The sequence below is a fragment of the Varanus komodoensis genome, unplaced genomic scaffold (assembly GCF_004798865.1).
Source record: "Varanus komodoensis strain SLA01 unplaced genomic scaffold, ASM479886v1 scaffold17, whole genome shotgun sequence".
NCBI lineage: Eukaryota > Metazoa > Chordata > Lepidosauria > Squamata > Varanidae > Varanus > Varanus komodoensis.
Genome location: NW_025335505.1, coordinates 20,660,692 through 20,675,821, shown reverse-complemented (window position 1 = coordinate 20,675,821; position 15,130 = coordinate 20,660,692). Strand labels below are relative to the sequence as shown.

The 15,130-nt window shown below is 38.4% G+C and overlaps 1 protein-coding gene across 2 annotated transcripts in view; it reads right to left on the bottom strand.

The window, feature by feature from the left end:
* The window catches only part of CTDP1 (CTD phosphatase subunit 1), a 66,630-nt gene that overhangs the window by 21,832 nt on the left and 29,668 nt on the right, over positions 1-15,130 (bottom strand). For both annotated transcript variants that reach the window (XM_044426327.1, XM_044426328.1), the window contains exons 10-11: positions 14,492-14,722; positions 9,630-9,789 (exon numbers count right to left, since the gene is read on the bottom strand). In XM_044426327.1, the coding sequence (XP_044282262.1) occupies positions 9,630-9,789; positions 14,492-14,722 (391 nt within the window). The remainder of the gene's footprint in view (positions 1-9,629; positions 9,790-14,491; positions 14,723-15,130) is intronic.

The window sequence follows — 15,130 nt, the reverse complement described above, 5'->3', positions numbered from 1 at the left end:
GAACACTTGAAATGGAATTATAGCAATAACCAGGGAAGAGTGGTGACCTCGCGGAATTGAATTTATTTATATAGAAATAAAAATCAACCTTGTCTTATTGCTTGTGATGATCTGCATCTTACTGTGTCTCTGTACACATTCTCAAGATATGAAGGGACTTACCTGTTTTCTCATTTTAAAGATGAATGAAGTAGCACCTCTAACCATGATCTGATTTTTGTACGTGGTTGCAAAATTAAGGGTTCAGGACCATCACTTAGCTAGGGGATCTACTCAAAAACAGGCACTGCACAGGGCGCAGTACCCATATATGTGATGCATGGAGACCATGGAGAAGAACAACATTTTAGTTCTACCATATGGACATTTAATACACACAACCTGAACAAATACAGAACTGTATCTTATCAAAGATTTTAGAATAATGGACTTTGCAGACATTTCTAGCTGCTAACTGTGCTTGCTGAACTTTCAGAACTCTCAGTTTTGATTTTTTCCTATGTACACAGACTCCTACGTATAACACAGAGTCTGTATTTACACAACATGTTACAAAGTAAACCACACAGATTATGTTTGCCATTATCAAGCAACAACATGACAAGAGAGAAAAAAATGGACACCACAAAATAAAAAGTAAACACTGTGGTTGAAGTAGCCAAGACTCCTGACTTGTATAAATGTGGATACAGAAAACTGTTAATTTCTTTCAAAATGAAAGATACCTTGAAAAATAATTTCAATAAAAATGAATATATCTAAGGCTGTAACATTATCTGGGACAAGATGCCTTTGAGAGCCACGGCACAGGGTTATTCCCTGTGGAGCTCTTGGGGGTAGTGTCAGCTAAGAGCAATGAACAGCTCCCCTGCTGCTGCTTCTCCTTCTCTTTCAATATGGGGTAAAAGAAAAAACGTTGGCCACCCTTGCAGTTAAAAAGACAAGCCCCCTCCCCATACTCAGAATTTTGCTTGTCATTCCAAAGATCAATCTGATGCTTCATGGCATTATCTTCTCATTAGCTTATATGCAAAATTTTAGAATGCTTGGGAAAGAGCAAGACAAAACAATGAAAATTCTTCTTTAATATAGCAACTAGGAAACTCTTGATTAACAGAGTACATTCTCAAGGAAGGAAAATAATAAACTTATCTTAGAAAGAATAATTCTTTGGTATCAGTGCTCTTATTTCCTACTGGTAGCGTACATTTTGTTCATCAGAACAGAACTTGCTGGTAAAAATCATCAAAAGGAGCAACTTTGAATTCTTGCTCCCTCTGACGGTGAATTCTAGTTGTGCTTGAGTATCTATCAAGCTTAAAAGTAAACAGGGACATCCAAAAGTAAAGTAATGATTTCCTTAGATGCACAGAAATATGCAAGTTTGCAAATTAAGAGCAAAAGATTTTTTCTAACCCCAAAAGGTTTAACAAGGACATGTAAGCTTTTAGGATTCCTGAAATTTGCATAACAAATGAACCTAATGATGTGAGAAGAATCTAGTTTGGGGGTGGGAATCTGTGGGATTTCTTACATCTGGTTCACTGAACTGGGCCCTACTTTTTCCTTGCCCAAAGTCCACGTTGTGCCGAGTGTTCATATGGGTGTCTGGCAGGAAGTGAGTCCAAATGAGTCTGCAACATTGGTTTGTACATAAGCTGCCCACTGGGCAAGCAGAGTTCAGCTTCTGCACGTGTGACTAGTGGGCACTGTGTATATTGTGCTAAAAAGTGGTTCGCTAGTGTCGCAATCATGCTTTCTGGCCAGAGCAAAGCATGGGGCAAAAGTCTGGAGAGTGTAAGCGAGACAGATTCCAATCAGATCACCACACTTCTGTACCTGAATCTATAGAGATAAGAAATTATTTAAGGTGGAATTTCAAGATTCATATGTACGTACGTACATACGTACGTATGTATAGCTTTTAGATCCTGCCTTTCACAATGTAACTGGTGTGTAAACATACAAAGTGTACACTTTGACACATACTAAGTGTCAAAGATAGAAACTCTTGTCTTTCCTATGACTCTTTTTCCTTAAAAGGATGAGTACACACTCCTTCCTAGCTCAGTTATTCTAAATCCTAGATTTCACTAGGATGAAATCTCCCACAGCCCTAGCTCAAAAAATATAAGGCAAAAGGAGCACTATATATTATATCTAAGCTTTAGAGCAGTTGTAACACAGAATGTTTGGGCATCATTTGAAAAAAGCAAAATGAACTGCATGGAGAAATAGGTTTCAGCAGGTTAATTCCCTCTAACAGCTTATAGTAAATGCCTAAAGTTAGGAACTGGGGCAGAGTTAAGAGACAGAGAGATTGCCACAATTTGTTGCAGATCACACTTATTTCCTCTGCTATGGTCAACAAACAGACTATAATCTCCTTTTGTCCTGGGAAAAGGATCTTGACTAGAAGGAATAAGGGCTTTTGTAGCGTAGAACCTATGTTGACTTACTGAGTGACCAAACTGAAGATCCCTACACACTATAAATCCTTTTCCTTCATAATAGGTAATCCAGCTTCATTCCATTTTGAAAGTAACTATTTCATGGTAGCCTCTATACCTTTTCACAGTGTCATAAGAATATGCGGTATGTTCTAAGTATGAACAAATACCTTTTCCCTCAGGACATCCTTGCACTCATTGGAGAGGTTTGCAAATTAGGGAGGAAACACAGCCCATAATAGCTTATTTTCCTATACCATGAATGCTGGCTGCACACTGCTGTATCACCATAATTACCCTTTCTGGGTGCAGTTTGTTGACATAATCCCTCAAAACTAGAACAGGCTATAGGTCCCAAGATGGTTTATAACAGCACCCACTCCCTATCCTTACTGGGTTTGGACAACACAATGAGCAGCACCAGCCACAGGAATTATGGCAATTAATGGGCATGCAAATGGCATGTGCAGGGTTATTTTCCTTCTTCAATAATGAGAATCTGGTCATTTTGAAATGCAAGCCATGCAGATCATAAGCCCATTTTGACTCCAACTGGAGAACAACACAGGCTGAATTACCTAAAATAACTGGGCTTTTAATGTAGGAAGTGCTGAAGCAGTTCTATTCTCCTAGAAGGGTTACATAGATGACCGTTTATGCAGAATTTTTATTCTGCTTTAAAATTACATGTAATTGCTTGGGAAACTATTCATTTTCAGATTACCAGTTGCTAGCAGTTTCTCCTTACCAGTGGGGGTTCCAACATCAACCTATTTATTAAAAAAATGCCTATGCAAACAGCATGTATTCTTGGTAATTGCCTATACAGGACATTTTTCCAATTCATACAGAGAAAAAAAGCAAAGTAGCTAGAAGTCACTGAAATATTATTCCATGAACAAGCAATTTCAGAGACAGCCCCTCCCCAACAAATCAAGGTTAGCTAAAAGAACAAAGAACAAATTGGTGTTCCTGTATCATTCAAAAGCAGAAGTTTTACTCCTTGTTCATGTCCAGTTGTACAGCTGAGAGGTCTGAAAGTCATCCGGTGTAAGGGCACTGCATGAATTATGGGCTGGGCTGCATGTGGAACTGAAGCTTTTATCTGTCTGCTGAGATTTATGAGAGTTCTTGAATTTCACCTTTAATTGAGGTTATACTTCATAGGTTTCTCTAAGTTTTAAAATGTGAGGCAAAAACACTGCTTTGAGATAAAGGGGGAAAGGACATTTAATTCATGTCCTTTTTAAGGACATATTTTAAGAAATAGCTCAATTTTATTTGAATCTACACTTACAAAAAAAGGCTGATGAAAATTAAATTCATAAGCACAAACTTTCATTTCAGATCTCTTATGTACATTTAAATATCTCCCTGGTAGATACTTCAGATTTCTCTTGGGAAAGAAAAGCAGGGTTAAATATTAAATTATGGAGGATAAAATATATCCTACACAAACTGTATCTGTCTATGAATTCCAGATACTCACTTCTGAAAAAGTGCAGTCGTGATGGTTAGATTGCGGAACTGGAGACCTGGGAGATCTGGGTTCTAGTCCCCACTCAGCCATGAAGCTCACTGGTGACTCTGGACCAGTCATTTAATCTCATCCTTACCTACCTCACAAGCTTGTGGTGAGGATAAAATAGAGCTATATAAGTTGTCTTGGGTTCCTCATAGGAGGAAAAAAGTGGGATATAAATGTAATCTTGTTGTCATCTTCATCATTAGCATAACTGAACTAGTTTCCAAACCTGCCAACAGGTTTCATATATTGATTCATATATAGTAGCATACTACAAAAATATAATAACCTAAAAATAAAAATCAAGTTTTATCATGTGGTAGAAGCTAGTATATATTTAGTATGCCACAACCTATCATAAATGACAGCAGTGAAAAAAATCTTGATTTAAAAAAGCTTCATTAATAACTCTTTACATAATACATTTGTGGGCAAGTATGTTACACTAAACACTGCAGCACTTCACTATTCTGAAACAGTTTAACAAAGCAAAATGCTTACCACTGACTTGACATTCTTCAATATACTCAGAGACAAAAAAAGGATGCAATAATGTAAGATTCATTTTGACAAATGTCTTGAATATCAGGTATAAGGGGGAATGCAGCAGAATATCTGGCAACTAGCACCCGTATTTTACCAGAATTAGAATGGATATCCAATACTGTATGAATATATAAAAATGTGTTACCATATCTTTAAATGTACCAGTATTCCACACCCCTAAGAGCTACTCGCCAAAACACTTCTGTGCACACTAACATTTTCAAATGTGTGCAAATAATGTGCTAATTTATTTAAGTAACTTTTCCTGAGATAGTGTTGTGATCAAACCTCTGGAAGGAAGACTGAAAGGAGAATCTTGGCTCAGAACTGTGCTAATGTATTATCTTTTTCTGCCTTCAAAAGCTCATTTGCATGTCACTGACTTAGGGCTTAATAAACCAGAATGTGAACAAACAACATTCTGGTATACGAAGGCCATTGATTCCCACTTTGTACATTCCTTTGCGTGATTATACAAAGCAGGATTGTGAGAGCTGTGTGTGACATCTCAATGAGGACTGTAGGTTATTGTGTCCCTGATCTGAAATTACAAAAAGAACAAACCCTGATTGAAACTTGGCGTAAAATTCTGGGTCATTTGGGTATGACAAACCATAATCCTGGTTTGAACATCAGGCATTTATTTGCTTATTTTTTCTTCCCACAACATGGGAGTGCATGGGAAGTATGTCATTCTTATTCTAGTTTATTTATCTATAGTTCGTGGCTTAAAGTGGCATGCAAATAGGCCTACTGCATTTGCATGTGTTCAGGCACAGGTGTGTGTACCAACATTACCTAAATTTAATAAGGTAAGTGGCCCTTAACATAACATTTAGATATAACTAAATCCTGGGCATGAAACTGACCAAGAGAATTAATGCAGCTGCAGCACTGCTCAGTCAATCAGAGTTCTGTGAAAGGAAATTGTAAGGGAAGCTGGCTCCTGTTTGATCTTGTTCCATATAAGTTTCACCACACAGCAATGTTCGTTTACAACTATCTTCACAGACAGTTACTCTGGAGCAAAAAGGTCTGAAATTGCTTTCCTTCTAAATCTATTAACAAAATAATTAGAAACTAAGTTTCAAGATCTCCTTCTTGTCGTGGCGAAGGGGCTTGCATAGTTCAATGAAGCTATGAGCTATGCTGTGCAGGGCCACCCAAGACGGACAGGTCATAGCAGAGAGCTCTGACAAAACGTGATCCACAGGAGAAGGAAATGGCAACCCATTCCAGTATCTTTGCCATGAAAACCCCATGGACAGTACCAAAAGGCAAAAACATATGACACTGGAAGATGAGGCCCTCAGGTCGGAAGGTGTCCAATATGCTACTGGGGAAGAGCAGAGGAATGGTACTAGTAGTGCCAGTAAGAATGAAGTGACTGGGTCAAAGCTGAAAGGACACTCAGTTGCAGATGTATCTGGTGGTGAAAGGAAAATCCGATGCTGCAAAGATCTATACTCCACAGGAACCTGGAATGTAAGATCCATGAATCAAGGCAAGCTGGATGTGGTCAAACAAGAGATGACAAGACTGAACATCGACATCTTAGGGATCAGTGAACTAAAATGGACAGGAATGGGTGAATTTAATTCAGATGACCATCAGGTATACTACTGCGGGCAAGAATCCCTCAGAAGAAATGGAGTAGCCTTCATAGTCAATAAAAGCAGGAAAAGCAGTACTGGGATACAATCTCCAAAATGACAGAATGATCTCAGTTCAAATCCAAGGTAAACCATTCAACATCACAATAGTCCAAGTCTATGCCCCAACCACTGGTGCTGAAGAGGCTGAAGTTGACCGGTTCTATGAAGGCCTACAACACCTTCTAGAATTAATACCAAAAAATGATCTCCTGATCATCATGGGGGATTGGAATGTTAAACTAGGAAACCAAAAGATAACTGGAATAACATGCAAGTTTGGCCTTGGAGTACAAAATGAAACAGGGCACACGCTGGTAGAATTTTGTCAAGAGAACACGATGGTCATAGCAAACACTCTTTTCCAACAACCCAAGAGATGACTCTACACAGGACATCACCAGACGGTCAACACAGAAATCAGACTGACTATGTGCTCTACAGCCAAAGATGGAGAATTTCTATACAGTCAGTAAAAACTAGACCAGGAGCTGACTGTGGTTCAGATCATGAGCTTCTTGTTGCAAAATTTAGACTTAAATTGAAGAAAGTAGGGAAAACCACTGGGCCACTCAGGTATGACCTAAATCATCTCCCAGATGAATATACAGTAGAGGTGACAAATAGATTTAAGGAACTAGATCTGATCGACAGAGTGCCTGAAGAACTATGGATGGAGGTTTGCAACATTGTACAAGAGGTAGCAACTAAAACCATCCCAAAGAAAAAGAAATGCAAGAAAGCAAAATGGCTGTCTGGGAAAGCTTTACAAATAGCTGAGGAAAGAAGGGAAGCGAAAGGCAAGGGAGAAAGAGAAAGATACATCCAATTGAATGCAGAATTCCAGAGAACAGCTAGAAGAGATAAGAATGCCTTCTTAAATGAACAGTGCAAAGAAATAGAAGAAAACAATAGAATAGGGAGGACCAGAGATCTCTTCAAGAAAACTGGAGATATGAAGGGAACCATTTCATGCAAAGATGGGCATGATAAAGGACCAAAATGGCAGGGACCTAACAGAGGCAGAAGAGATTAAGAAGAGGTGGCAAGATTACACAGAAGAACTATACAAGAAAGAGTTAACGTCCCTGATAACCACGATGGGGTGGTCACTGACCTCAAGCCAGACATTCTGGAATGTGAAGTCAAATTGGTCTTAGGAAGTCTGAGAAACAACAAAGCTAGTGGAGGTGACAGTATTCCAGCTGAGCTATTCAAAATCTTAAGACGATGCAGTAAATGTGCTACACTCAATATGCCAGCAAACTTAGAAAACTCAACAGTGGCTACAGGATTGGAAAAGTTCAGTTTACATTCCAATCCCAACGACGGGCAATCCCAAAGAATGTTTGAACTACCACACCATTGCACATGCTAGCAAAGTTATGCTCAAAATCCCAGGCTCCAGCAGTAGGTGGCCGAGAACTATCAGAAGTACAGGCAAGATTTCGAAGAGGGAGGGGAACTAGAGATCAAATTGCCAACATATGCTGGATCATGGAGAAAGCTAGGGAGTTCCAGAAAAACATCTGCTTCATTGACTATGCTAAAGTCTTTGATTGTGTGGATCACAACAAATTGTGGCAAGTTCTTCAAGAGATGGGAGTACCAGAGTACCAGTCTCGAGAAACCTATATGCGGGTCAAGAAGCAACAGTGAAAACTGGACATGGAACCACTGATAGATTCAAAATTGAGAAAGGAGTTTGGCAAGGCTGTATACTGTCGCTCTGCCTATTTAACTTATATGCAGAACACATCATGAGAAAGGCGGGGCTAGATAAATCACCAGTTGGAATTAAGATTGCTGGGAGAAATATCAACAACCTCAAATATTCAGATGATACTACTCTCATGGCAGAAAGTGAAGAGGAACTAAAGAGCATCTTGATGCGGGTGAAGGAGGAGAGTGCAAAAGTTGGCTTGAAACTCAACATTAAGAAAACTAAGATCATGGCATCAGGTCCTCTCACTTCCTGGCAAATAGATGGGGAAGAAATGGAGGCAAATAGATAGGGAAGAAATGGAGGTAGTGACAGATTTTATTTTCCTGGGCTCCAAGATCACCACAGACGGGGACTGCAGCCAAGAAATTAAAAGACACTTGCTCCTGGGGAGGAAAGCTATGGCAAATCTAGATAGCATACTAAAAAGCAGAGACATCACCTGGCCAACAAAAGTGCATATAGTCAAGGCTATGGTTTTCCCAGTTGCGATGTATGGCTGTGAAAGCTGGACCATAAGGAAGGCTGAGCGCCAAAGGATTGAGGCCTTTGAATTGTGGTGCTGGAGGAGACTCTTGCAAGTCCCTTGGACTGCAAGGCGATCAAACTGGTCAGTCCTAGAGGAGATCAACACTGTCTGCTCTTTAGAAGACCAGATACTGAAGATGAAACTCAAATACTTTGGCCACCTAATGAGAAGGAAGGACTCCCTGGAGAAGAGGCTAACGCTGGGAACAACAGATGGCAAAAGAAGAAGGGAACAGGAGAGAATGAGGTGTCTAGATGGAGTCACTGAAGCAGTTGGTGTGAGCTTAGGTGGACTCCGGTGGATGGTGGAGCACAGGAAGGCCTGGAGGAATGTTGTCCATGGGGTCGCGATGGGTTGGACACGACTTCGCAACTAACAACAACAAAGTTTCAAGGGCAGTAATGTTTTCCTTTGAGAAGGAATGTAGGGCATTTCACCATATCCATGCTTTATGTTACTGATCCAGGTTAATGAAAGAGAAACATAAGGAAGATTTGAAATTCCCAGAAATCAAAACATATGCATTTATCTTGCAATATATCCTATTAACCTGAGTAAGATTTTTTTCATAGCAAATATGCATTGGATTTGATTTAGAATAGGGCTCTAAAAGCAAGTACTGAAGCTGGAGTATATTGATTATTGCCACTGGCACCCAGTTAAAATTATGTAGATGTGGCTCACATACATGCCATTACATATGGGGTGTGAAAGTCTTACACATGAGGAACTATAGAATTTTCAGTTACCAGTTTGTCACTTCCCAAGCTCACCAACCTTTCATATCACCTTTGGTAAATTATAAACTTTTTCTTATTTTAATGAAAATTACTCTATACAGGTGACAAATTATGGAAAACTTGTTCTTGCCTGTGCTACCCACCTCACGTATATACAGCAGCAAATTGCTTTAAGATGCCCCATTCTCTCTAAAAATGCAAGAGATACCACCTGTTCAAAGTTGGATGTTCTGATAAGAAGCAGAGAAAACATTACACAGCTCATCATTCTGGTTGAAGGACTATGACAACCCATTTTAGCTCTGGAAGCTACAAACCTAACCTTTGTGCTTACACCTCACTTTACATCTCACCTCCTCCCATAAGTTAGAGGCTGCTACTTAAGATACTCTTATCACATTAACATGAGTATTGATTTGTATTTGGTAAAGTTCAAATCATAAAACATTATTAGTTAAGCTCACCTCTTTATCCATACTCTCTAAATCCTCTTTACACATGGTATATAGTGGCATTGTCTCAGACATACTTGGCTGCCGTTTCCGTTTAGATGGCCCAGCTTCTTCATTTTCACCTGCAGGCATCTCTTCTTCATCAAAAAGTTGTTGATGTGGTTGAACAACTCTGGGGAAAAAACCCAAACTTTGTAATATAAAAATAATATGAATACAATTTAAAATGTCACATTCAGCACGGAATAGAGATTCATTTAAAAACTCATACAATGGAAAACCATGATCTCATTAATCATACTGCTCAATTTGGATTCTTCTCTGCTCCATTTAAAGGAATGCTGAAAGCAGTGTCATAGTTTTGTCAATTAAAAATGAGGATTAACCCATGACCCACATCCCTCCAGCTCTGTTTGTTCCACCAAGAGAAAAAAGCTAGAGTAAGATAAAAGTCTCAAAATTGTCCCCTTCTGATATGCACAAGATGAAAAACTACATGATTCAGAACAAAGGTCTTTAAAAAAGACTGGGTGTGCACATATGTGTGTGTGTGTGTTCTGTATCCCTATAAACTCACTTGGCCATGTGGTTAACTCACAACCCGTCAGACAAAATCCAAAAAGTAAAGTGTGCACGCAGGGGAACACGGAGACACAAGACAAATTGCCTATGATGTTTCACAAGTGGATCCAATATTTCTGTAAATCATGTAAAAGCTAATAAAGGACAATACTGTATACTTTTGATGCTCTTCTACTAGTTCTGCCATGGTAGCACAACCCTTTAGTGCAACAGGAAATAATGTTTCTTCAAAGAAGGTTTTCACAAAGGAATTCACTTAAGATAAAAAGTTCTGAAAGTACAACTGCTACAACAGTCAAGCAGGAACTGATTGAGAAGGAAGGGACCATGATGACTCCAGGTGGGCTGGGAACAGATTTCACACCAAGACAATTCTAAACATTGCTTTATATGGGAGTACAATGTATATATGAGACTACACAGAGGCCATGAAAAATCACCTGTTATTTATCACATCTATTTTTAAATGAGTTTCTTCCACACAGATTTTTAAAAGTGTAATTCGAAACATGCTTGGAGAACCTAAATGTATTTTTTTTAACACCAGTATGTTATTCAGACTGCCCTGAGCCAGTACCTTATATATTACTCTGACCCAAAAAATTCTTATATGTTGGCATGTAGGGTGGTGTATGCAGAATACACACAGCCCTGCATACCAGGTGATAGGATATTCATAAAGCAAATTAAATTGAGCATTTGTTTGCCTTTTTCTAAACAGGCTAATTAGCACAAATGGACTGTATGTACCACTTTGGATGCTGTGTATGGGGATTAAGTAAAGCAAGTGCACAATACTTCTTGTGCAAAAAAGGAGCAGATGCAGGAGGATTGGTGTATACTCCAGAAACTTTATTTTATTTATATTTTATACAGTATAATGTATAAATGCAGATTTCCTATATTACTCATTATGGCTGCAAACCAAAGAAATAATTCATGTATAAGAAATCATGCCCATAGCCTAAAACTGTCTTTAAATTTTTCTCCCATTAAACCAGGAGGAGACAGCTCCTTCTCAGCTTAAACAATAGTTTATCTCTTTGGCAAACCTAATATAGAGAAGATGTCAAAAGTGCTGTGTGCGGATTGTATTTATTTCTCTTTCTCACTTTTCTACATACAACACCCAAAGGACTAGACAGTAGTGATAATAAAATGCAGTAAAACATTAAAAATTACATTAACACTGCATTTTAATTAATGATCTCTTTGTTCATGGGTAATTTTCTACAATGTTCCATTCACTTTTTGCAACTTGATATTTTAAAAATGTAACTATAGCACTGGATACAAATAAAGCACTGGATGGGGAGAGCTTTCAATAGCAGGAGGTTTTCAAAGTGGATTAATCATGTGAAAAGTAGATAAACCTAAAAGATTATGAAGTTTGTGCCAGGCAAATTTCCCTGGGGAGAACTGTAACTTAAACTGATGGTGACCAGCAGTATTTTGACAGCATTCTTCATGGTAGTTGCTTCAGCTAGATCGGTTTCCCCTTACCTCTTAATTTTCTCTCAACAAGAGCTCCTGATAGTGAGGTGCTGTAGTGAAGATGACAGCTGCAGCAGAGAATGCTTAGGGAAAATGGAAGAGAGCATACATACATTGGGCACAATACTGGGCTCTAGAAGTATAGCCTGACTTGCAGTGTTGCACAGTAAGAGTTCCTCTGCAGGGGCAGGGCTAAGTGCATCTTAAATGTTATGTAAACTAGATGCCATCAATTTGGATCCAAGTTATATGCCAAATATGAGTGATAGCACAGATCACAGCAATGGTAGCACATACAGACTGTCACTGCAAGTCACTGGCTGCAAAGGAAAACCTGATTACCTCTCTGCTTTTGGTTCCACAGCAGTTTCTTGCTAATTAAACTTATTTAGCACTATCTTGGAGATTATTTGTACTGACTTCCCTCCAAACACTGTTTAGAAATCTAGTCAAATAACAAAAGATTATTCTCAGTAACATACATGCTGCAGAGCTGGACCCCCAAAATGCATCCTTTGTACCCTCTATAGGTTTTAGAGAAAAACAGTGCTAAGGGGACTTGAGTGCTCCTGTATAAGATTTTCCATTCATCCAATCTGTTGAAATTCAGATGCCTCTTAACCATGGATGTTTTGAAGAACTGTGGTGTAGAATGACACAGTGCTGGACACAAACACCTTTTAAATAACACAAGTTCTTGCCTGTTTGAAAACTAGGAAGTAAAACCTATGACTAGAGAGGTTCTTTGCAGGGATATAACCATTATTTGGTCTTACAGTGCAATAAAACAAGTTAATCTTGTTAACAAAATGCGACTACCAATACAACTGCAAAGTTATCCACCCCTGCTCTGGAAAAAGCAGTATTTTCCTAGACAGACAGGAGTTAAATGCAACAATCAGAACAATAATTAAAGCAGGAACAAAACCCAATGCTTCCATTTGGACCAACCCTGATTCACATTTTTTTGAGTTGTATACAATTCTTCCTCAGTTAAGATTTTAAGAAAAGAAAATTTAAAGGAGAAAGATGTTTATAAAGATCATAGTGCTGATTTCTATCAGCAGTTTAAGACAGGTGTAGAGAAGGTTTCTAAAAATAAATTAGGTTAAGACCTCAGTCTTATGCAAAAAGATATTGAATGAAACGGACAAATTGCCCTACAGATACAATGGTGATTCCCAATTTAAGAAGACTGCATGTGTTTTAAAATAGCAGTATTTGGAATCCCTCTCTGGCATTAACTGGAACACACAATTATCTCAGGAAAAAGGAAATGTGATAGCACTTACTCAGAACTTAATTTCTAATAATCTACTACACAGAGTAATTTAAAATCAGATTGTGTAATGTTATCTAGTAGAGGATTAAATATAGTTCTCCCTTAGGGAAAAATATCCTCTGTATTTATAATAAAATCTTAATGGTATATTCTTATCTGACTCTCTAGCAGTTCTACAATTTCCTTTCTGGATAGTTAAGTACAAAACACCATTAAAAGTTACCACAGTGATTCTGTGCATGTGACCAGGCTTTTTGCCTTGCCCCTATCCTCGATGGCTCCTCCCAGCCAGTTTTTACTAACTAAGCATTTAGACAGAATTACTGAGGAGACATTAATGTAGAAAGCCAAATCAGATGGTAGAAAAGAAGGAAGGAAAATCCTTTTATGGAGATTGATACACTCCATAATACTAATATCGACCAGTATGGTCAGCCCACCAGAGGGTATGACTCTTGAGCATGAAGTGGAATGGAACTTCATTATAAGTGCTTTCCATTTCCATCTGCTGCAAAGGAGACATTCAACATAGGATGTGTAACAGCTACCTTTCCCATCAAAGGTGACATAAAGCAAGTCAGTTTTACAACTGAGATAATACTTGCCATAACACTCTACATCTGGCAGAAGCATTCTATAATGCCTTATGAATGTGCAGAATGAGAACAATGTGGCTGTCCTACAGATCTCTAAGGGGGAGTTAGTAGAAAAAGCAGTGGAGGCAGCCAGTTGAGTCTGCTATAGGTGTGGATTTAGGGAGATTATTACATGCTTTGCGTCACCTATCATTGAAAACTTTTTGTTTTAAGGCTGTGGGATGAAAGGAAATTAATTAAGAGCCATAACATCTAAGTTCCTTAGTCCCCCTAAGGTATATCTTGATGGCCCTTCTCACATCCAGACCTGTTCAGTAGGTGAGGAAGATTAGTACAGACTGAATAAACTATGTTTTGAATTCAGAAAATAGAATGTTTATTTTGGGAAACAAGAATGGATTCTACTGAAGTATAACAGAGTTCTTACTGAATGTACAGAGGTGGCCCCTCATGTAGAAAGATGATAATATTGAAACTCTCCTAGTAGAAAGTAGAGTTAGAGCAAAGACTGTAAGACCCAAAAGATCTGAAAAAAGAAGTTGCTGAGGAAAGGTAAGAACGAGACACATCCCAGACAAGAACAAGGAACAAAGCAGGGGAGGCAGAGAAGCCCAGATCAAGGCAAAAAGCCTGATCACATATTCCTTGCCTGCCCTGGGTGGTGGGAAGAATTAACGCATGATGTCATACTTCACACTGGATGGTAATTGTATCACACAAGCACACTCCAGCACAACATCAAAAGCATTTGTTGGCATGATGGGTTTCCTAAGGAAATCCATCTTATCAGAAAACACTACTGATGTTGTGCCATTAGCTACACTAGTGTAACACAATTCACATTAAGGGTACTGTTGAACTGGATACTGTCCACCATTTAGCTTTTTATATGAAAATGTACATCATTTGAATTCATGTACCTGAATAAGGAATGCTCCCCATGGACTGGTAGAGTAAGAGGTGGAGCTGGTGGCTGAATATACAATGGCTGGCTAGAATTCTGAGATCCTTTTCTTATTAGTCTTCCAGTGTTGGGATCATATAGCCGAACCTCTGGACCAGGCTGACACTTTGGATGAATGGGAGTTGGATGGAAAATAGCAGTCTGGAAAGCACCGTGTATATCTGGAAACATGGCAGGACTATTCTCTCTGATAGATGAAATATTTGAAACATTTAAGTTAGTAATCTGCTTTACCCATTCCTTTATATATATATGATACATAGCAGTCTTGAGCTTGTAAGTTTAGTAGAAATTAGACCTGATAAATAATAAATATACTGAAAAGCATATTCAGAAACAATGTAAACATTTACAGAATTGTAGAGTTTTGCTCTGCAAAATAAACAAATAGTTCACTTCTAAATCAAATTTCTAAAAAAAGGTCAAATTTTGTATTGCAACTAAGCCAAGGTATTTTAAAAGGGGAAGAAAAAAAACTGTGCAAAAGAGAACATCTACTTTCTAATTTTAGAAGACATCGCTTGAGAGAGCTGATTCATTAGTTTGCATAACTTGCATTAACTATTTATAATAATTTCTTTTAATATATTGTCAT